This window comes from Felis catus, chromosome A3, assembly GCF_018350175.1.
Source record: "Felis catus isolate Fca126 chromosome A3, F.catus_Fca126_mat1.0, whole genome shotgun sequence".
Taxonomy (NCBI): domain Eukaryota; kingdom Metazoa; phylum Chordata; class Mammalia; order Carnivora; family Felidae; genus Felis; species Felis catus.
Genome location: NC_058370.1, coordinates 24,478,816 through 24,502,795, shown reverse-complemented (window position 1 = coordinate 24,502,795; position 23,980 = coordinate 24,478,816). Strand labels below are relative to the sequence as shown.

The window sequence follows — 23,980 nt, the reverse complement described above, 5'->3', positions numbered from 1 at the left end:
GAATGAACGTGTTAGTGCCTCAGTTTTAAATAACAGACAAACAGCCAAGGATCATCAAAAATAAGAGAAAATCCTCCCATGTGAAAGACAGAGACCAAAACAAAAAGGAAAAGAAAAAGGGCAGGTGGGGAGTGGGGGTCCAGGAAGACAAAGGGACTGTGCTTAGAACTGATGTAAACTAAAAAACAAACAAATAAACAAAAAAAAAAAACAACCAAAACTCAAAGGGAGAAGAGAGGATACTGTGGTGATAAAATAATAATAGGATGCTTCAAAGAAACAACTGGAGACAAAGAAAGAACTTTAAAATAAAAAAATAGGGGCATCTGGCTGGCTTAGTCGGTAGAGCATGTGAGTCTTGATCTCAGGGTAATGAGTTTGAGCCCCACATTGGGCATAGAGTTTAACTTAAAAATAGGCATAAAAAAATAAAAACAGATAAAAAAAATATATATATATATGCAATTTAAAAATTCAGACACCTGGGTGGCTCAGTTAGTGAAGCATTCAATTTCTGCTTAGGTCATGACCTCACAATTCATGGGTTTAAGCCCTGCATCTGGCTCTATGCTGACAGTGCAGAGCCTACTTGGGATTCTCTCTCTCTCTGCCTCTCTCTCACTCATGCTCTCTCAAAATAAATAAACAAACTTTAAAAAAATTAAAAATTCAATAGTAGAGTTAGAAGATAAAAACACAGCAGTGGGGTACTTGGGTAGCTCAGTCAGTTGAGCATATGACTCTTGATTTCAGCTCAGGTCATAATCCCAGGATCATGGGATTGAGCCTCACATCAGGCTCTGTGCTGAGCGTGAAGCCTGATTAAGAGTCAGTCTCTGTCTCTCTTTCTCAAATAAAAAATAAAAATAAAAAATAAACAGAAACACAGTAGTATCCCAGCAAAAGTAAGAGGAAGTATATAAGCAAAAAAAGATGGAAAAGTCCACTGAAAATAATATATGCAAATTAGACCAATCAAGAAAGGCCAATATCCAATACATGTCCCAAACAAGAGGACAGAGAAAACAGAGAGGAAAGAATTTGAAAAATAGTACAAGAACACCTTCTAGAACTAAAGGACACTGGTGTCCATACTGAAAGAGTCTCCCAAGTACCAAGCATAATAAATTAAAAAAGACCCATGTCAAGACATAGCATCATAAAATTTCAAAACACTGAGGACAAAAAGGAGATCCTAAATCTTTCAGAAAAAAATAGGTTACATATAATGGCATCAAACTGCTGAATAGCAACCAGGATGCGAGAAGACAGTGAAGCAATACCTCCAAATTCTGAAGGAAAAGTTTTTCTGGTCTAGAATTCTATACTTTGCCCCAACTATTAATTTGGTGCTAAACTAGAATAAAGACTGTGTTCAGACGAAGAATGACTCAAAATATGTACCTCTTACACCCTTTCTTAGGAAACTACTAGAGGAAACACTTTAGCAAAACAGAGGAAAAAAATCAATGAAGGAGAGAAGGAATCCAGGAAAGAAGGGAAATGACACAGGAGAATTGTAAAGGGGAGTCCCAGTATGACAGCTTTGCACCAGGCCCAGAAAGAAACAGGGAAGATTGGGGCAGGATGCAGGATGTGTGAGAGAAGTCTTCAGATAAAAAATGGAACTGATAGAATATTTGATGCATTTAAACATTTTTTAGGGGCGCCTAGGTGACTCAGTCCATTAGGCATCCCATTCTTGATTTCAGCTCAGGTCATGGTCTCACTGTTTGTGAGATCAAGCCCCACAATGGGCTCTGTGCTGACAACAAGGGAGCCTGCTTGGGATTCTCTTTCTCCTCTCTCTCTGCCTGTCCCCCACTCACACACTCTGTCTCTCTCTCAAGCAAATTTTAAAACTCTAAACATAAATAAATAAGCATTTTTTAAAAACTATTGTTAGGCACTTGATAGATCTAGCAGAACAACTGGGGGAAAATAGGGATTGGGACAAAAAGACTAAGCAAAAACAAGCAAAAAAAATTATTATTATTATTTTTTAATTTTTATTTATTTTGAGAGAGAGAGAGAGGGAGACCCTACACATAAGTGGGGGAGGGGCAGAGAGAAAGGGAGAGAGAGGGAATCCCAAGGAGGCTCTGCACTGTCAGCACAGAGCCCAATGTGGGACTTGATCTCATGAACTGAGCCAAAACCAAGAGTCGGATGCTTAACCTTTTGAGCCACCCAGGTGCCCCCCCAAAAGATAATTATTAACCCCAGGAAGAAGAAAAGGTTATACAAGAAAGAAAAAGTAATCATAGTTACTACTTTGCCCAACAATGAATAATACATACTGTGTCATAAAATATAGGTACCAACTACTGATTTAATCAAGACTGTGATATAACTTCTCTTAGGTAAAAGGGAAGTGAAGACATGATACAAAAGAGCTGAATCTTTATCTCCCATATGGGAATGCAATATATAATGTCTAAAATATATAATTCATGAAATAGCAATATGAGATCTTAGAAATATGGAAGTAGGGCACCTGGGTGGCTCAGTTGGTTAGGCCTCCGACTCTTGGTTTCAGCTCAGGTCATGATCTCACAGTTCGTGGGTTCGAGCCCTGCATCAGGCTCTGTGCTGGCAGCATGGAGCCTGCTTAGTATTCTCTATTTCTCCCTTTCTCTGCCCTTTCCCTGCTTTCTCTTTCTCTCTCAAAATAAATAAGTAAACATTAAAAATTTTTTGAAAAAAATAAAAGAGAAGAAATATGGAAGTAAATACCAGCAAAAGCCAGAAAGTAGTTCTTTTGAAGTTGAACTAGGGATGGGAAGAGAGGCAAAGGACTGCTCTTCTCATTGTAAGCTTTTTCTCAGTTTTTTGTTTGTTTTTTAAAGTTTATTTGCTTATTTTTTAAAGTAATCTCTACGTAGACCCAAATGGGGCTCAAACTCAGGACCCCAAGATCAAGAGTCCCATGCTCTTCCAACTGACCCAGGCAGGTGCCCCATTGTTTGTTTTTTTCCAACTCTATTAACAGTAACTCTCTTGAGTAGTAGAATTTCAGCATCTTCTAATTTTTTTTTCTCTTAGCTTACCTAAATTTCCTATAATAATCCTGTATTATTTGTGTAATTAAAAAATATGTTCTTAAGTGTTGGATTTTTTTTTTTTTTTAATCCACAGAAGAAGTATTACAAAACCCTACACAAATCAAGTCAGGGACCGAGCTTTGGGCTTTCCTTTGGGGCCTTACCTTTTATCGTGGTCAAAATGAAGAAGGCAATGAGGGTGTTATTGATGGCACAGGTAGACTTGGCAACACAAGACAAGACCGTGTAGGGATTTAAGAGATAGCTGGGGGAAAAAACATACAAAATTGGCATCAGTAATCCCAGTCAAAGGACCAGGGAGTCCTGGCCACCACAGGTAGGCAAGTCAAGGGATTTACTAAAACCATACTCAAGGGAAGGCAATTCTTAGAAATGAGTTCTCTTAAGTAAAGAGAATGAAATGGTGTTGGCACCAATTAATATAAGACACCGAACATTCACTACCTAGTATGTGCTGTGTGGTAAATCATCACAGAGATCCAGTAAACTAGTGATACCATCATTCCTCCGATGAGGAAACTGAGACTCAGTGGTTAAGTAATTTGCCCAAGGCTTCACAAGTTAATAAATACATTCAAAATCAGTACCTCCTGGCTCTAAAGCCTATGTTCTTTCTAGTACTTCAGATCTCATAAGTGATAAAATTTTACCAACTCCCACAGAGCCATATATTTTAGGAATGGCTACAGTTGTCTTTGAAAACCAGGAGGTAATTTTTCCTCAATTGGGCTCCTAAGCTCTGACACAGGATACCCCCCCCCCCCCCCCGTTCCTCTGAGAGGTCAGAGTAGCTTTGGTTTAGCTCTCTTGGTAGTCAAGCTGTATCCACCAAGCTAGATCCCAAGTACAGGGTAAGTATCTACTGAATTCAATGAGCTGGTTGTCATGGAACTTCACAGGACATCTTGAACTTCTACTGGAAGGAATTAAGCTCAAAAACCTAGTCTTGTCTTGAGGTGGGAAGGAATGGGCTGAGCAATGAATTTAAAATGCTGATTAGGGAAATCTTGTGTAGTCAAAATAGATTATTATTTTATTTCTATCCTCTTCTTCAGAAGATTTGAGGCAGCTCAAATGAGAACAGGTAATAAAAAATAATAGGAAAATAAAAATAGAAACAAAAAAAAAATCAAGACCAGGAAAAACATAAAAAAAAAAAAAAAAAAGGCCAGGGAAAAAAGACCAAATGGGTTTTCTACAGCACTGTAATAATCAGCTTTAAATCTGGCTCTGAGTTTCCTGGCAGACAAAGTGAAAAGGGAAACCAGTTACATAATTCTGATTATTAGATAGGAAGAAACATACCAGTGTCTCAGGGAGAGATTATAATTATTATTCACCAGTAAAGACCTTAAATCCAATACCTCCCAAGGCTGTAAGAGTAGCAGTTCTAAAAACCAAAGGCCCAGAAATTGTTGGTGTTTTTTTTCAAGAATTACAGACAGGCTTGTTATACAACCTTTAAAGAAATGGCTGCTGCTATTATAAAAGTATCCCCAGGAGATAAATGAGTCCATAAGGGATTCATAATGTTGCTAAACCTCTGGTTCTAATTAGGTAGTTCTTGCTAGTATTTCTGAAATACATAGAAATGAAAGCTGTTTGGTGGGAGAGGGGAAGAAAGCCATTTCTAAATAGCAGGTGATGTTCAAAAAGCAGCTGCACACCACCTAATACTGAACAGGAGATACACATACAAAGCAGAGGGTTGAATAAGCTGTCCTCACAAGCCCCTTCTAATTCTGAAGTTCTAAGGTCATGTTTTTCCATGAGGAAATTTGCCCATCTTGTTTACAGTATATCCCTAGAAGCTAGTATATTATTCATATTCAATGACTATGAGCTGACTGAATAATTATTCACATTTGCCTATCTCTATATAAACAAGAATAACCTGAAAGAATTAAACTTACAGGCAGCACTGAGTACTCCTAGAGAATTCTTTTAAAGAGCTTCAATAAGTTCCACTCTCCCATACTGGTCACCCAGCTGGGATGGGTCTATCTAGCTATAGTTTTCTAAACTACAAATGGGGGACTAACTGTATATGAAACATAGGAGATGCTCAAAATAATGGCCATATAAAGATTGGAATTTTATTCAATCCATATATACAATTAAATAACTTTGTTTTTTTGTTTTGTTTTTTTTTTTTTTTAAAGAAACATGGGTTACAAGTAGGCTGGAGCCCAGATCAGCATGGAGTGAAAAAGCATTTGTGAAGGGCTGATTGTGCATGTCCCTGTGTGAAGCTTTGTCCCAAAAGAGACAGAATGGCTCTGTCTCTTTTGCTGGCCAGAACCCCAGTTGTGCAACAGAACCACAGCAAGTACTTGATGACTAAGACCGCAGATCTCCAAAAATACAACAAACAACATGAGAAAGTCTCATCAGATTTTCCTCGCATTCACTGGCACCGAGCCCTGTTTTGTCAAATAATACTTACAACAGGGCCACTTTCAGAGGGATGTAACGCATTTCCATAGGGGTTCGGATGAGTTCAGCCACATCTGGGGCATACTGGTCTAGTTCTAGGAGGAGTTTCTGCTTTTTAAACTGGAAAAAAAAAATGACAAAACACATTACTTCCCATTGCTTTTAGAATGAAGACAGTAGTCCTTCCATGGCCCACATGGCCCCACCTGGTCTGGCCCTACCTCTCCAGGTTCATCTCATACCCACCTCTCGCCTCACCTCTCATTTTCTGGGTTCTGGCACCATGAACATGCCATACCTCTCCTGCTCCCAGGCCTTTGCATTTGAATTGGAACAACCTCTTCTTCTCTTTCCTTATTAGCTCCCACATAGTCTTTAGATCTGTTAAATCATTTCTTCCTCAGGAAGGCACACTAACCCCCTTCAAGTAGGTAAAATGTCCCTATTAATACACATTCTTTCATAGCGCTGTTCACAGTTATGACTTTATTTATGTGACTAATATCTGTCTCCCTCACTAGACTATGAGTTCCATGAGGACAGGGACCATGTTTTTGCCAATAATTTCCAATACCTGGCACAGTGAGCAAACAATAAATATCTATTGAATGACTGAATGAATAAATGGCAAAGCAATGTTCCCAGCCCTGTTGAAGAGTTACCATGAGTGGCCTAAGAACTCCTTCCATCAGCAAAGTGAAATATTTTCATGCAAAGTAAAATGATCCCCTGAATGTCACAGTATCCCAGGTTTTCTTCCATGTTCTCCTGTTTCAAGTTTTTGACTCCCACAGAGGAAGTGGGGAATGGCCATGATGAAGAAAAGGAGGAGGGCTGGGTGTGGCTGGGCAGCTGGAGAGTCAGGAGGGAGTGAGACGGGGGTGGAAAGCTCTTGCCTTCCCCTGGTATGTCCCAACAAGTTCATGGGTGTACTCCAGAATGAAAAAAAGTTAGGCAACCCTATAAGCAAACATGGGTCAGACTATAGATGGAAAAAGCCTCTGAACCCCAAATGGGTAGCCTTGCTGATTTAATGGCCCAAGAATCTTATTTCGACAGGATAAATTCAAGGCTGCAACCGATTATAAAAGAGAGTAGTGCAGAGATGTCAGAGTAGCAAGTGTGCAGGATTAAAGATTTAATGATAAAAAAATGCATGTACAGAACATTGCACTATACCATTTACACAAAGTTAAAAGCATGCAAAACAATACTACGTGTTATTTAGGTATATATGCAAAAGTAGTAGAAGTTAGGCCCTGTGTGGGGACAATAAACACTAAATTCACAACAGTGGTAACTGGTGAGAGGAAGAATAAGGAGATGAAAGTCTCAGAGGCAACTTTATGTGTAATGTTTTATTTTTTAAGTTGAAGTAAGTTCACAGTACATATTATTCTTTTTTTTTTTTTAATTTTTTTTTCAACGTTTTTATTTATTTTTGGGACAGAGAGAGACAGAGCATGAACGGGGGAGGGGCAGAGAGAGAGGGAGACACAGAATCAGAAACAGGCTCCAGGCTCTGAGCCATCAGCCCAGAGCCCGACGCGGGGCTCGAACTCACGGACCGCGAGATCGTGACCTGGCTGAAGTCGGACGCTTAACCGACTGCGCCACCCAGGCGCCCCAGTACATATTATTCTTTACATATTTTTGTATGTCTTAGGTATTTCAGAATTTTTTTTAATGGAAAATTAAAAAAAATTTAAAGATCCATTTTTCAATTCAAAAGAAAGTAGAGAAGTTATCACAGGAACACAGGTAAGCCCAGATTTCTTGCACAAATTTAGTAGTAATGGGTTAATCAGAAAACCAGAACAACCTTCAAAAACCTCCTTTGATCATCTCTGAGAGTTCGGGTTAAACAGTGGGAATTATTATCGATAAAAGTTAGGCTACCATGCACATCTGGGATTGTTTAATTAAAAAGACAATATATAAACTACAGTGCTTTTATCAGAGAGGAGGGGGCTGGCTCAGCAGATAGAGCACTTAGCGAGGACAGCTGCAGCAGTGGTAGAGGAAGGAGGCCCTGCTAGCTAAGGGTCCCTGAGTTCCTGCAAAAAGAAGGCCACCTGGGGGCGCCTGGGTGGCGCAGTCGGTTAAGCGTCCGACTTCAGCCAGGTCACGATCTCGCGGTCCGTGAGTTCGAGCCCCGCGTCGGGCTCTGGGCTGATGGCTCAGAGCCTGGAGCCTGTTTCCGAGTCTGTGTCTCCCTCTCTCTCTGCCTCTCCCCCGTTCATGCTCTGTCTCTCTCTGTCCCAAAAATTAAATAAACGTTGAAAAAAAAATTAAAAAAAAAGAAGGCCACCTGGCTGGGGGGAGATCCTCAAAGAAGCCTGTTGAAGGGAAGCAGGGAGTCAATCCAGGAGCAGCCAGAGATACAGGTGGGAATGCAGACCCAGTCCCCAGGCTGGAAGCCTGCCATCAGGACTATAGGAAGGGATGGGGACAGCTAAACAGGTATGTGCAGATCCTGGGCAGAGGTGACCCTATGCCAACAACTAAAGAAAAGTACTTCCTAATAACTCCAATCTTCCAAAATACTTTGAAACAGAAAGATTTATAAAAGGAGAGCCTGCAGGAGAGAAAGGCAATCAGGTCAGCAGTCCCCAGATTCTCTGCTATCTCTTTTTGTCTCCCCCCAAGCTCACCAGCAAAGCCCCCATGATGCCTGGCCTCATGGTCCCAATTATTGACTCAGCTCCCCCGAAGAACAGCCAAACTCCCTTTTAAAAATCCCCACTGGATCCAGTCAGAGACAGGAAAATGGCTAAAAGTCAAAGGAAAAGCAAATACACACACACTAAGAAAATGTTAAAGTATAAAAATAAGTGAGGTTAAGGAGTACAAGTTAAAATCCAAAGATAAATATTTCTATATATTCAGCAGCCTTGACAATGATGAGATTTAAAACTATCATAAGAGAGATTAAAAGTGGCCTAAAAGGAAATTACCTGAGTGATCATTACCTCTGTGATCATTAATCACCTTATACACAGATGCCTGTGCACTTTTCCATATGTGTGTTGTATTTCAATAGACATTTTTAATTAAAAAATAAATCTCCAGGGTGGAGTTTTCTTTCCCTTCTATCCACTTCTCTATGCAGCTTTTCCTTGTCCTTACAAGATTTGGTTTTACAAGGACATTATTCCCCTGCTTCAAATAAACAGCTTTTTCTAATAATTGAATCTGTATCTATACCAATTTGCAACCCCCAAAACTAGGGTGTCCAGAGGTGGAGTAGTGAATACTCCTCCCCCACCACATCTCTGTTAGCCTCACCACATTCCAAGCTCAGGAGTCTATGCTCCAAATTTACAACCCTCTAATCACATTAAGGGAAGACACATTTTTATCACTCTCTCTCAAACTACAAGCAACTTTCTAACACGAATTCTGAGTCCCAAATAGAAAGTACAATCTCAGCAAAGGACAGACTAGATTAACAACAATGCTTTTGTCAAGTAAGGTAGATGTAAAATGTGAGAATCCACTGGTTACAATCAATCAGCATTCATATTCCATAGGCTAACAGCTGGAGAAGGGCTAGGAATGGAACCCACCTTTGCACCATAGTTTTCCAGAACACGTTTTGAGTATAGACACAGCTTTGTTACCAGGGATCTGGTCTTAAATCCCAGCAAGACTAAAATTCTTCCATATGCTATGGGCCCATTCTGACAAAGTGGGGAAGATTTGGGGGAAGATATGTGCTGATACTCTATCCACATCATCAAAAATCTGCCATTCAGAATGAGTTAATTTTTGACACAGTGTAAATAAAACTCTTGTTCTGACCAAGAAACCTAAGTTCCAATAGGCTGAATTCTGAGGATGGAGAAACAAAACTACTCCAAATTTCAATTCAGTCTTGGTGACAACAGAATGTTTTGGTGTGTTAAAAAACAGGGTATCAACAACAGCTCATTTGTTTTTCTCTCAACCTCTTTAAATCACACAAAGAAAAAAAATTCTCTGTATGTTTCCATATAAACTCAAATAATAAACAAATGAATTAAAATTATCATTGCTCTAAATTAAAGGGATCTCTTCTACTGACACTGACGTCTAACTTTGTTAGGAAATTAAATGAAACCTAGCTTCATTACTTACCCTTAAGCTTCTCTCACCATTAAAAAATGGTTTTAATTAGGGTGTATGCGTGGTATGTTTATGACAGTTGAACAGCAAAAAAAGGAGTACATATGATGTTGGCATCTCTAATCAACTTTCACTAAAACACATTTCAGTTTTACATTTTGGTTGAAAAGATCTAGCCGTGTTCTTAAATGAAAGCTACCAACCCTCCCTTGGATATTCACATATATCACATCTATACCGTGTATATGTATGTGTGTGTGTGTGTGTGTGTGTGTGTGTGTGCATATGCACGTGTATACACATACACTGGTGGGTACAGACACAGATCTACTTTTTCCCCAGTGTTTTTTATTGAAAATTTATAAACTATAGAAAAGTTTATAAATAAAACACCTAGATCCACTAATTGTTAACATTTTGCCACATTTCCTTTACCTCTACACATACATACGCAAACATGCAAATTCTTTTTCTGAACTATTTGAAAGTAAGCTGTGGATATCATGACATTTCACCCCTAAATATTTTGGCATATAACTTCAAAGAACAAAGACTATGGTCTACATACACAATCTATCTTGGGGAAGAAAATAACCACTGCTAATTTATCTCTGCATTCCTCAGCTTATGAATTTCACACCCAATTATTTCATCTCTAGCCCTCAAAGGAATGCTGTTGAAGCATTTCACCTCAGTCCCTAAAATTTTCTTTTCTTTTCCAATCCTACTGAAATACAACTGACATATGATATTGTGTAAGTTTAAATGTACAATAAGATTTAATACATGTACATATTGCAAAATGATTACCGCAATAAGGTTAGTTAACATACCCATCACCTCACATAATTCCTGTGTGTGTGTGTGTATGTGTGTGTGTGTGTGTGTGTGTGGTAAGAGCATTTAAGATATACTCCTTTAGCAACTTTCAAGTATATAATATTGTTAACTATAGTCACCATGCTATACATTAGATCTCCAGAATTTACTCATCTTACAACCAAAGTTTGTACCCTTTGACCAATACCCTCCCATTTCCCCTATCTCCAAACCCACCCCCTGTCAACCACCAATCTACTCTGTGTCTAGGAGTTTGACTTTTTATTCATTTGTTTACTTAAAGTAAGCTCTATGCCCAATGTGGAGCTTGAACTCACGACTTTTTTTTTTTTTCATTTTTTTTTTTCAACGTTTATTTATTTTTGGGACAGAGAGAGACAGAGCATGAACGGGGGAGGGGCAGAGAGAGAGGGAGACACAGAATCAGAAACAGGCTCCAGGCTCTGAGCCATCAGCCCAGAGCCTGACGTGGGGCTCAAACTCCCGGACCGCGAGATCGTGACCTGGCTGAAGTGGGACGCTCAACTGACTGCACCACCCAGGCGTCCCGAACTCACGACTTTGAGATCAAGAGTCACATGTTCTACTGCCTAAGCCAATCAGGCTTCCCAGTTTTACTTTTTTAGATTCCACATATAAATAAGGTCATACAAGATTTGTCTTTGTCGACTTATTTTACTTAGCATAATGCCCTCAGGTTTGTTTATGTCCCAAATGCTCCACTGGTTTAAGATGTACACTCTCTGGTCTTATAGGGCTATTAAGCCTATAAACAGACCCCAATTTAAGAACTCCCAATCCAGATATTTTGTAAATCTCTTTGAGGTCCATAATTGTAGAATTCACTAGCTTTGTTACTAATGACCAGTGCCACAGAAAGGCAGACTGCTACTTCTGGTTCTATTACTTGGTAACAGATGTGAAAATAAACCACAGACAACACCAGTGGGATGCAGCCTTCTCTCTCCCCAGTTAATCTCAGTGGCTCCCAGCCAGTCAAGGAGGACTGCAGCCAATTTTTAAAATAACTACATGGATAGTACACATGGTTAATCTGTTAACTCTTTCAGAACCCAGGAAAATGAAAATGGTCACGATATATCACTCCCTTTGGCTATTACATACGGATTAAGACTAAAGTTTACATCAATACTTCATCAATACTTTCTACAGGCGGGGCGCTGGGTGGCTCAGTGGGTTAAGTGTCTGGCTTCGGCCCAGGTCATGATCTCACAGTTCATGAGTTCAAGCCTCTACATCGGGCTCTCTGCTGTCAGCACAGAGCCCACTTCGGATCCTCTCTCCCTCTCTCTCTCTTTCCCTCCCCCTTCCCTGTTCACGTGCTTTCTCTCCTTCTCTCTCAAAAATAATTTTAAAAAAGGGGGCACCTGGGTGACTCAGTCAGTTAAATGTCTGACTCTTGATTTCAGCTCAGGTTATGATCTCATAGTTTGTAGATTCAAGCCCCATGTCGGGTTCTGCACCGGCAGCATGGAGCCTGCTTGGAATTCTTTCTTTATTTCTTTCTCTCTTTCTCTCTCTCTCTCTCTCTCTCTCCATCTCTCTCTGCCACTCCCCTGCTTGCTCACTATCTCTCAAAATAAATAAATAAACTTAAAAAAAAAAAAGATTACACCTTATTTAAAAAAAAAAAACTTTCTACAGGCATTTACTACATGCCAAATTTTCCAAGTAAGATTGTTCTCTGTAGGGAAACAGAAACTACATTGGGAATCCAATTTTACCTCAGATAGGCATAACACAGTGAGTTAAAAGCTATACTCATGAAAGGAAGATTATTAAGGGTCCTCATTACTATAACTGTAGTTCAACTCTGCTCCAGAAAGTCTAAAGTTGCACAGGTGAATGGATATTAAGCTACAGAGATTAAACTGACCTTTCTGTATCTATTAGTGAAGCTGTCTTGTTGGTTTAGGTTTGGCCATTGCAGAGCTGGCTTAACAGGCCAGAAGCTTCATTCCTATTTCTTAGTATTTTTAAACAGCTGGATCCTTAAGTACATGACCTTTGATTTTTTGTAATAACAGAGACCAGAAGGCTACCAAAAAATTCCACCAGTTTTGTCTCACCCACTGACTACTTACCACAACTTTATTGAAGTCTTGGATTGCAAAATACAGGGCAGTGGCAGTGAGTGCATCAGTTACCTGTCAAAAGAAAGAGAAACAATAGTATAAGAGTGAGGAAATGCTGCCAGGGCCTAGAGGTTTTGGATGGTGGTGGGCTATTTGGTAATGAATTTGTCCAGTCAGGCAGAACCTCAAGCCTCACTTTGACTACCCAAAGATAAAGCCTTTCAGGGAGATTTGACTGGAAAACCTTGAGGATAAGGACCCATCAAGGTTTATGTTAGCCTGGTGTACCACATCTGTTCTTTAATTGCAAGTTACTTAAGTTTTCTATAAAGTAGGAATAATACCCAATACTTTGCAGGCCTGATGTATGTCAAGTGCCCAGCACTAAATAAGTCCTCAATAAACAGCAGCCATTATAATTATTAAGGAAGACCTCATTGGATCTCCTATTTGACCCAGATTTTCAACTCTACATTAGGCAAGTGTTTCAAATTACTCTCTCTCAAAACAGCCCTGTCATCTCAACTTTGAAGGCTATTGCTCCTAAGAGTCTCATCAGGCCTATGTCCACTGCACGGAATCTCTTGGCAGAATGCTTAGGAACTTCAGGATGCCCTCTACACTGGCACTACAATTAAAGCCAATCATAGAATTTTGGCACTAGAAAGTTTGAGACTACATAGTCCAGAAACCAAATTTTAAAAGTATAAGGAATTAGAACTGGTCAGATGTCAGAGACTACTCCCCATACTTCCATAATATATCACAGTTCCTTGAATTCAATTAAGGATAGGTTTTTGCTTTCACACTCTGAGCAACTCCTAAGTTCCTAAAAGATAATTTTTCTTAAAAACAACAAGATAAAAGACTATAAAGATATATACGTGTTGATTTCATGTGGAAGGTTACTTACCATAAATACCAATTCAGCATAGTCAATCAGGAAATGAAAGAGGTATATTATTAATGGAGTCTGTAGGAGAAAAACAAACAAACAAATTAACTTAAATCTTACTATTATCAGTTTCAAGAGTAGTAAAGGTATGAGGTAAACTTTAATTCTAAGGCATACAGAATAGCCAAGGGGAACTCCATAGTGGACCAAGATTGCTGAACTCATAAAATAAGCTGGGAAATGTTTTCCCTTCTTCTGTCTTCTGAGATGTTTTATATCTCATAGATCTCTCTTTTTTTTCTGTTTTCTATCCTTTTCTCTCCAAGCTTTAGTCTAGATATTTTCTACAGACCTATCTTCCAGATCATGAGTCCTCTTTTTTTCTCAAAGATTTATTTTTTTATTTTTTTGTTTATTTATTTTTGAGAGAGCAAGAGTAAGCATGCATGCATGGGGGAAGGGCAGAGAGAGAGGGAGACAGAGAATCCCAAGCAGGCCTCGAACTCATGAACAGTGAGATCATGATGTGAGCCGAAATCAAGAGTCGGACACCTAACCGACTGAGCCACCCAAATGTCCCAAGATTTTATTTATTTTTCTAGTAAACTCTACACCCAATGTGGGGCTGGAACACACAACCCTAAGATCAAGAGTCACATGCTTTACTGATTGAGCCAGTCAGGTGCCCCATGAGTCTTCTCTTTAGCTTTGTGTAATTGGCTGTTAACTGTGCCTATTGCATTCTTAATTTGCTATTATGTTTTCCAGTTCTAGAATTTCCATTTGATTCATTATTATACATTCCAGTTCCCTGGAGAAATTCTCTGCCTCGTCACTTATTTTTTGTGCATATTAATCACTGACCACAGTTATCTTACAGTCTAAGTTTGACAGCTCCAATATCTGAATCGCCTGAGAATCCGTAGTGTCTATTTTTTTTTCTCTTTTATTACGCTTGGTAACTTTTGGTTGAATGATGGACATTATAGATATGAAAAATTTTAGAGGTTCTGGACAAGGCTATTTTCTTCCAGAAAAGATTTCTTTAAATTTCTGGCAAGCATTAGAATAGAATAGCATCACCTTAATCTAATTAGTTTAGCTAATTAAGCTAGATCTGTGTGTGTGTGTGTGTGTGTGTGTGTGTGTGTGTGTGTGTGTCTGTGTGAGAGAGTGAGAGAGAGAGAGAAAGAGTGCACAACTGGGAAAAAGGGGCAGAGGGAGGCTCCACTCTCAGCGTGGAACCCTATGCAGGGCTCAATCCCACAACCCTGGGATCATAGCCCAAGCCGAAAACAGGAGTCGGATGCTTAATGGACTGAGCCACCCAGGTGCCCCTTTGATTTATTTTTTTGTAATATCTATATGTCGTTTACCCTTATTCCTTCCTTCAGTGTAGTCCTTCGGAGGACCCAATTGGAAGCAAAGATGTTTACCAGAGCCCTGCCACCTTGGTTGGCCATGCATTTGATTTTGTTATTTCTCCAGCACTGTGAGACTTCCAATAGCTCTACTTAGCTCCTTAGCCTCTTAACAGCCAATTTCTGTTCTCTTTCTCTAACCTCAGCCTATGCCACTTACAAATTGATAAATACATCAAAGAGAAAGCAGCTCAGACTGTCAGTCTCACATTTTGTATTTTCCTCTCTGGGATCTCAGCCCCTCAATAATCCTGGCTATCTTGATACTTTCCAATACCATCAAATAGATATTTTTTTTTCTATTCATCCTCCTTTCCTAGTTTTTCTTGGCAGGAGGGTTGATCTGCTACTATAAGCCAGTTCACCAATCCGCCAGAACCAGAAAGATAGTGCATGACTTGGTTTTAGTGAGTTTTTGCTGGTGACTCAGGAGCACCTCTTTCCAACTCCCAATCACTTGCAAAAATATATCCTGTAATATTGCAAAGGTCACTAACATGCTTTTTAGCTAGTGTAGTAGAAAGAACAAGGCTTTGGGGTCAAACTCAGGTTTAAATCCAGGTTCCACCTGTGTACTTTTCCCTTCCAAGCCTTAGTTTCCTCAGCTATAAAATAAGAATAGCCACCTATTTTTCGGGGTGCCTGGGTGGCTCAGACGGTTAAGTGTCCAACTTTGGCTCAGGTCATGATCTCGCGGTTTGTGGGTTTGGGGCCCATGTCGGGCTCTGTGCTAACAGCTCAGAGCATGGAGCCTGCTTTGGATTCTGTGTCTCTCTCCCTGCTCACACTCTGTCTCTCTTTCTCTCTCAAAAATAAACATAAAAAAAAAAGAAGAAGAATAGTGACCTTTCACAGGGTTCTTGGGAGGAGTAAGTGGTAATGGGCACAAGTGCTTACTTAGCACAGTGCCTAACATACAGTAAACCTCAATATGTTAGCTACCTGAGATCAACTTTTTACCTCCTTTTGAAAACAAGGGCATCAACTTTGCCTTCCAAAGTTCTAAAAGAACTAAATGTTTTACAACTATCTACTAATGGATTCTTTTTTGCATTTATCTTTGTCAGTAAGAAGTAGTAACTTGATATTTATATTACCAATAGCCTGCTTTCAAAGTGCTTTGATGCTTTAGATAGTTTAGAGTGGCACTAAGTAGGTCTCAGAAATGACAGAACAAATAGTTCTCAAAAAGCCTATCAGCAAATGGGCTGGTTTCCATAATGAACTAACATGTCCACGGTAGTTTAACTGTATATCATATTATTATAGAGAAGTATACACTGAATATAATTTGTCTTCATGCTACATTTCCATGTGAGTAATCATTCCCAGTCAGGGTAGGGTAAATTTTGAATGAACTCACAATTTTATGATCATTACTTGGCTAAACACAAAATAGAAACATTTGTTGAAGGTAGTCATAAAATCTAATGTGGTTGCCACAATTCTCTTTTTCTCTCCTGTGCAGATTTTTCTTCTCCCCTTTAACATATTCTTACTTTTCCCTAAGAACTAGATGGTAAAATCAGCTGAAGATTAAAAAAAATAAAAGGCAAAGGAATGATGAACTTTCTCTTCCAAAGTACTCTTTTCACTTGGCTTCATATAATTTTTTTCTTTTTCTTTTATTTCGGAGAGAGAGAGAGCACAAGTGGGGGAGAAGGGCAGAGAGGCAGAGAGAGAGAGAGAGAGAGAGAGAGAGAGAGAGAGAGAGAGAGAGAGAGAGAATATCTTAAACAGGCTCCACACTCAGCACAGAGCCCAATGCAGGCTCAACCCCATGACCCTGGGATCATGACCTGAGCCAAAATCAAGTTGGATGCTCAACCGACTAAGCTACCCAGGCACCCTTAATTTGATTTCTTTATGCTTTATTATTTAAAGAAACTATATTGAAACACAGGTAGCTCTTGATTTAAGAACACTGAGCTTACAAGCAAATTAACCCATATTCAGGAAAGAGGAGCAAGGGACTCCGAGTTTGAGGTCATCCCCAATACGTTTGGGGGAAGCAACTGTTCAGTCCCCAAGAAGTTATCTTACACAAGTATAGAGAGTTAACATGGCTTCTAATAGCAGGAAATTACTATCTCATACCATTATCCCCTTTTACTTACACACACACACACACACACACACACACACACACACACACACACACACACAACAGTAAGGAGTAAGAATAAGTTCTAGACTCCCTCACTATAGCTAAGAACGCATTTTCCCAGAGAAACATTTTAAATAATGGTTAAATGGCTAGATACAGCTCTTCCATTCATTCATTTGACATATTCTTTCTGACAGGACTGTTTCACATCTTCCCCTGTCCTCAACCTCCAACTTCCCTCCCCACTCCTCACTGTCATCTGACAACTTCATTTCTTATTTCACTGAGAAAAGAAACAATTAAATGAGAACCACCTTATTTTCCCACTACCCACTGACCAACATCCTTTATCTATACCTATATTCTCTCTTATTAACAACAGATGAACTTACTTTCTTCTTACCTAAAGTCAAATTCTCCCCTTATGAACTGCATCTCATTCCTTCCTGCCTCCTCAAAGACAATGCTCATTCAATTATTCTCTTCCCTACATCACCAACTTCTCTATCCACAGGATTATTCCCATCAGCAACTATATACACAGATTCTCAATTTTTTTGCTATTTTATTATTTTATTTTAGTAAGTTTTGAGAGTTTTTACATGTTTTTTTAAAACAGATTCTACACCCAATGTGGGGCTTGAACTCCCAACCCTGAGATTAAGAGTCACATGCTCATGGGGAGCCTGGGTGGCGCAGTTGGTTAAGCGTCCGACTTCAGCCAGGTCACGATCTCACGGTCTGTGAGTTCGAGCCCCGCGTCGGGCTCTGGGCTGATGGCTCAGAGCCTGGAGCCTGTTTCCGATTCTGTGTCTCCCTCTCTCTCTGCCCCTCGCCCGTTCATGCTCTGTCTCTCTCTGTCCCAAAAATAAATAAACGTTGAAAAAAAAATTTTTTTTTAAATAAAAATAAAAATAAAGAGTCACATGCTCTACTGACTGAGCCACATGTTCTTTTTTTTTTTCACTGAAGTATAGTTGACACACAGTGCTACATTAGTTTCAGGTGTACAACATGGTGATTCAACAAGTTTATATATTATGTTATGCACCCCACAAGTGTGGCTATCATCTGTCACCATACAATGCTATTATGATACCTCTGACTACATTCCCTATGCTGTCCCTTTTATTCCATAATTCAAAGCCTATATCACTCCTCTTCACCCATTTTGCCCATCTCCCCCACCCCACTCCACTCCACTCTGGCAACCATCAGTTTGTTCTCTATATTTATGGGTCTGTTTCTGCTTTTTGTTAGTTTATTCATTTGTTTGGGTTTTTTAGACTCCACATGTAAGTGAAATCATATGGTATTTGTCTTTGTCTGACTTATTTCACTTAGCACAATACCCTCTAGGTCTATCCGTGTTGCTGCAAATGCCAAGATCCCATTCTTTTTTATGGCTAAATAATATTCCAATGTGTGTGTGTGTGTGTGTGTGTGCGCGCGCGCGCATGCATGCACGCGTGCTTCCACATCTTGGCCATTGTAAACAGTGCCACAATAAATATAGGGCAGATTCTCATTTAAAACTTCATGAGATATCTGCCTTCAGCAGATATCTGCCATACCATTTCTCTGCCCTCCTTTAGAGCAAATTCCTTAACAAGATTGTCTATTGTCTATCTTTTCAAGAGAAAGTCCAAGATGTAAGCCACAGTGTCTTTTATAACCTAATTTATGAAGTGACATACCATTATTTCTGCATATTTTTTTTTTCAGTCATACAAGCCAACTCTGGTATGATATGGGAGAGGACCACAAGTGTGAATACCAGAGGTAGAAATCTTTGGGGGCCATCATGGAGGCTAGCTATCACACTAGGTGATTACATCAAGTCCCATGTTTGTTTTTTCAGTTGTTAGTTTCTTTTGTAATATGAAATTTATTGTCAAATTGGTTTCCAAGTCCCATGTTTTCAAATATCATCTATAGGCTGACAGATCCCAATTTTAAACCTCCAGTCAGAACCTCTCTTCTTGAGTTTCACATTTGTATAGCCTGTTGCCTTACCATTGTCATTTGGATGTCTTCAAACTTAATATGGTGAAATCTGAACTCTTACTTCTTACCCTCCTAAAAACTGCTCCTCCCTCAGTATGCCTCATCTCATTAAATAACCTCAGTTATTCAGTTGCTCAGGACAAAAAACCTGCTCTTCTTGAATCATATCCTTGAATCTTGCCTTCGTATCTCATATCAAATCTATTAACAAGTCTACTTCTAAAAGTATAACCAGAATTTAATTACTTTTTTAAAGAATCTAATCACTTTTCACCATCTTCATTGTTACTACACTAGTCCGAAGCCACCATCATCCTGCTTAGACTACTGCATAGGCATCCTTCCTAATCATTTTCCTGCTTCACCTCTTGTCCCTAGAGTCAATTCCCCTTACAGTATCTACAGCAATATTTATCAAATGTAAAATAAATATGATCACTCCTCTCCTGGCTTAAAAGTCTCCATGTCTTCCCAGCATAGTAAAAACAAAATCTAGTTGCTACCGTGGGCCACCAAGATTAGTGAAGGATCTCAAGATGGCTGGGCAAAAACTTTCTCTAATAGGCATTTACTGAGTAGCCCTTGGAAAGATCATACCCTGAGACCAAAAGACCACTGTTAATTCCCTAAAGTCTTGGAATGAGACCCTTATAACCACACTGGCTACTCTACCTAAGAATCCACCCGCTATCAACTGGGCTTATACAAGGCCAATGTGGTAAAGGCTGACTTGGCAAATGACTTTGAGAAGTTTAATGCCCTGAAGGCTCGTATGCCAGGATGCTATGAAAAAAGATGTAAAAAGTTGTGCTGAGTTTTTACCTCTCTCCAAGGCCAGGATTGAGGAATACGAGAGAGCTAGAGAAGATGAAGAACATAATTCCATTTGAGCAAATGACCACTGAGGACTTGAATGAATTCTTCCTAGAAACCACATTAGATAAGAAGTATCTCAATTTATAAGAATTTATAATTTTGAGTCTAGGAGGAAGCTCTGGTCTTCATATTATAATTTTGGACATTAAAATAATTACACTAAAAAAATAATAACACTAAAGATAGATAGGTAGGTAGGTAGAGAGAGAGAGAGAGAGAGGGAGAGAGAGAGAGAAGAACCAAACTCCTAACCATGTGTATAAAAAGTGCTACATAATCTGACTCCTAACTTTGCATAATTTGTCTTTATTATTCTCCTCTTTGTTCATTCTGCCTTAACACTTGCCTTCTTTTTCCACTCACAAATGCCAAGTGCATTCCCAAATCAGGGCCATCATAGATGCTATGACATGCTGGCTTCACTTAGATCTCTTACTCAAATTTCACTTTTTCAGAGTGCCTTCCCTGAACACACTATCTAAAACAGTGACACATACATGACTTTCACTCTCTTTTTTTTAACATTTATTTTTGAGAGACAGAGAGAGACTGAGTGTGAACAGGGGAGGGGCAGAGAGAGAGAGGGAGACACAAAATCCAAAGTAGGCTCCAGGTTCTGAGCTGTCAGCAAAGAGCCCAACGCAGGGCTTGAACCCACAAACCACAAGATGATGACCTAAGCCCAAGTCAGACACTTGACTGACTTAGCCACCCAGGCACCCCAACTGTCACTCTTTTTTTTATTAAGTTTATTTTGAAGGAGTGAGTGAGTGCAGGGGAGGGGCAGAGAGAGAGGGAGAAAGAGAATCCCAAACAGTTTCTATTGTGTCAGCATGGAGCCTGATGTGGAGCTCGAGCTCATGAACCATGACATCATGAACTGAGCTGAAACCAAGAGCCAGACACTTAACCAACTGAGCCACCCAGGCAGCCCTGACTGTCACTCTTTATCCCTGTACCCAGTTTTATTTTTCTACATGTACTTACTAACCATTTAACTGAAATCTCACTTTTTTTTTTAACTTTAGTTTTATGGAAATATAATTAGTATAAAATAAACTATATATATTTAAAGTATACTTTTTTAATGTTCATTTTTGTTTTGAGAGACAGAGAATGTGAGCAGGGGAGGAGCAGAGAGAGAGGGAGACAGAGGACATGAAGTGGGCTCTGTGCTGACAGCGCAGAGCCCAACATGGGGCTCAAACTCACAAACCATGAGATCACGACCTGAGCTGAAGTCAGATGTTTAACCAACTGAGCCACCCAGGAGCCCCTAAAGTATACAATTTGATAAGTTTTGGCCTATGTATACACCCATGAAACCATTACCACAACCAAGATATTGAATATATCCCAATTCCCAAAAGTTTATCAATTTGACTGTTCATCCCAAAGAACCAACTTTGTTTCAGTGATTTTCAATATTGTTTTCCTGTTTGTTTTCACTTAGATCTTATTTCTTTTATTCTGCTTACTTTGAGGTTAATTTATCTTCTTTTCCTAATTTATTTTTTTAAAGAACAAGGCAATTTTATTTTTTTTATTTTAATGTCATTTTTAAAATTTATATCCAAATTAGTTAGCATATAATGTAACAATGATTTCAGGAGTAGACTCCTTAATGCCCCTTACCCATTTAGTCCATCCCCCCTCCCACACCCCCTCCAGTAACCCTGTTTGTTCTCCATATTTATGAGTCTCTTATGTTTTGTCCCCCTCCCTGTTTTTATATTATTTTTGCTTCCCTCCCCTTGTGTTCATCTGTTCTGTGTCTTAAAGTCATCATATGTGAAGTCATATGATATTTGTCTTTCTCTGACTAATTTCACTTAGCATAATACCCTCCAGTTCCATCCATGCAGTTGTAAATGGCAAGATTTCATTCTGTTTGATTGCTGAGTAATACTCCATTGTATATATACACCACATCTTCTTTATCCATTCATCCATCGATGGACATTTGGGCTCTTTCCATACTTTGGCTATTGTTGATAGTGCTGCTATAAACATCGGGGTGCATGTGCCCCTTCGAAACAGCATACCTATATCCTTTGGATAAATACCTAGTAGTGCAATTGCTGGGTCGTAGGGGAGTTCTATTTTTAGTCTTTTGAGGAACTTCCATACTGTTTTCCAGAGTGGCTGCACCAGTTTGCAGTCCCACCAACAATGCAAAAGAGCTCCTCTTTCTCCACATCCTCGCCAACATCTGTTGTTGCCTGAGTTGTTAATGTTAGCCATTCTAACAGGTGTGAGGTGGTATCTCATGGTGGTTTTGATTTGTATTTCCCTGATGATGAGTGATGTTGAGCATTTTTCCATGTGTCAGTTGGCCATTTGGATGTCTTCTTTGGAGAAGTGTCTATTCATGTCTTTTGCCCATTTCTTCACTGGATTATTTGTTTTTTGGGTGTTGAATTTGATAAGTTCTTTCTAGATTTTGGATACTAACCTTTTATCTGATATGTCATTTGCAAATATCTTCTCCCATTCCGTCAGTTGCCTTTTAGTTTTGCTGATTGTTTCCTGAGCTGTGCAGAAGCTTTTTGTTTTGATGAGGTCCCAGTAGTTCATTTTTGCTTTTGTTTCCCTTGACTCCAGAGACACGTTGAGTAAGAAGTTGCTGTGGCCAAGGTCAAAGAGGTTGTTGCCTGCTTTCTCCTCGAGGATTTTGATGGTTTCTTGTCTTACATTTAGGTCTTTCATCCATGTTGAGTTTATTTTTGTGTATGGTGTAAGAAAGTAGTCCAGGTTCATTCTTCTGCATGTCGCTGTCCAGTTTTCCCAGCATCACTTGCTGAAGAGACTGTCTTTATTCCATTGGATATTCTTTCCTGCTTTGTCAGAGATTAGTTGGCCATACGTTTGTGGGTCCATTTCTGGGTTCTCTATTCTGTTCCACTGATCTGTCTGTTTTTGTGCCCATCTTTTCCTAGTTTCTTAAGGTAAAAACAGAGGTCATCAGTTTGAGACCTTTCTTCTTTTCCAATATAGGCATTTAGCACTATATATTTCCCCCGAGTACTGCTTACTGACATCCCACATATTTCAATAGGTTGTGCTTTCATTTTCATTCAGTTCAAATACTTTCTAATTTCCCTTCTGATTTCTTCTTTGATCCATGGGTTATTGAGGAGAATACTTAGTTTCCAAATATTTGGGGACTTTCCAGACATCTTTCTGGTATTAGTTTTTTATTTAATTCTATTGTGGTCAAAGAATATACTTTCTATGACTTCAATCCTTTTAAATTCATTAAGCCTTATTTTATGACCCAGAATATGGTCTATCTTGCAGATGTTCCATGTACACTTGAAAAGATTATGTGTTTTGCTGTTGTTGGACAGAATGTTCTATAAATGTCAATGAGGTCAAGTTGGTTGACATGCTATTCAAGGCTTCTACAGCCTTGTTGATTTTGTCTGCTTGTCCTATGAATCCCTGAGAGAAGGATATTGAAACCTCTGACTATAATTGTGGATTTGTCTATTTCTCCTTGCAGTTCTGTCAGTTTCCATGTATTTTGAAACTCTGTTATTAGGTGCATACACATTAGGATTGTTATGTTCTCTTGAGAATTGACCCCCTTATCATTATGCAATAAACTTCTTTACTTCTGGTAATATTCTTTGCTCTGAAATCTGTTTTCTTTTTACTAACTTTTTTTTTCTTTGTGCTCTCAGAAATAAGTACCATGAGGCCAAGGACCGTGTCTTGTTTTGTATCCCTAACACCTACCAGGGTAGCTGGCATTTGGTATGTACTTAACAAATCTTTATTAAAAGACAGAAGGAAGGGAGGGATTGGAATACATCTGTAGATACAGGACTAGGGACTAGGAATACTTAATGAAAAGGTGCCAGTACCTGTTCTGAGGAACATATAGCATACTAGGTAAAACAAGTACAGAGGCAATTTCAAGAGTATGATATGAGCCATTAAAAGTATAAGCACAAGATGCTTTGGAAGATGTTCAGGAAGAACGGTTTCTAGAAGGAGGTAAACTCTAAGCTAATACCTAAATAGTAAAGCTAATCACAAAAAGAGGGAAGAATAGCCTTCCATAAGGAGACAAGAACATGAGCAAAGAAACACAGGTAAGAGAGAATACAGTGCTGGAGCATTAT

General features: G+C 39.2%; 1 protein-coding gene and 1 pseudogene across 2 annotated transcripts in view; one reads left to right on the top strand and one right to left on the bottom strand.

Annotated features, from left to right (window-relative positions):
- The window catches only part of PIGU (phosphatidylinositol glycan anchor biosynthesis class U), an 83,609-nt gene that overhangs the window by 47,466 nt on the left and 12,163 nt on the right, over window positions 1-23,980 (bottom strand). For both annotated transcript variants that reach the window (XM_003983593.6, XM_019826620.3), the window contains 4 exons: window positions 13,458-13,517; window positions 12,554-12,616; window positions 5,512-5,621; window positions 3,209-3,309 (listed from right to left, as the gene is read on the bottom strand). In XM_003983593.6, coding sequence (XP_003983642.3) covers window positions 3,209-3,309; window positions 5,512-5,621; window positions 12,554-12,616; window positions 13,458-13,517 — 334 coding nt within the window. The remainder of the gene's footprint in view (window positions 1-3,208; window positions 3,310-5,511; window positions 5,622-12,553; window positions 12,617-13,457; window positions 13,518-23,980) is intronic.
- LOC123384664 lies at window positions 19,511-19,937 on the top strand (annotated as a pseudogene).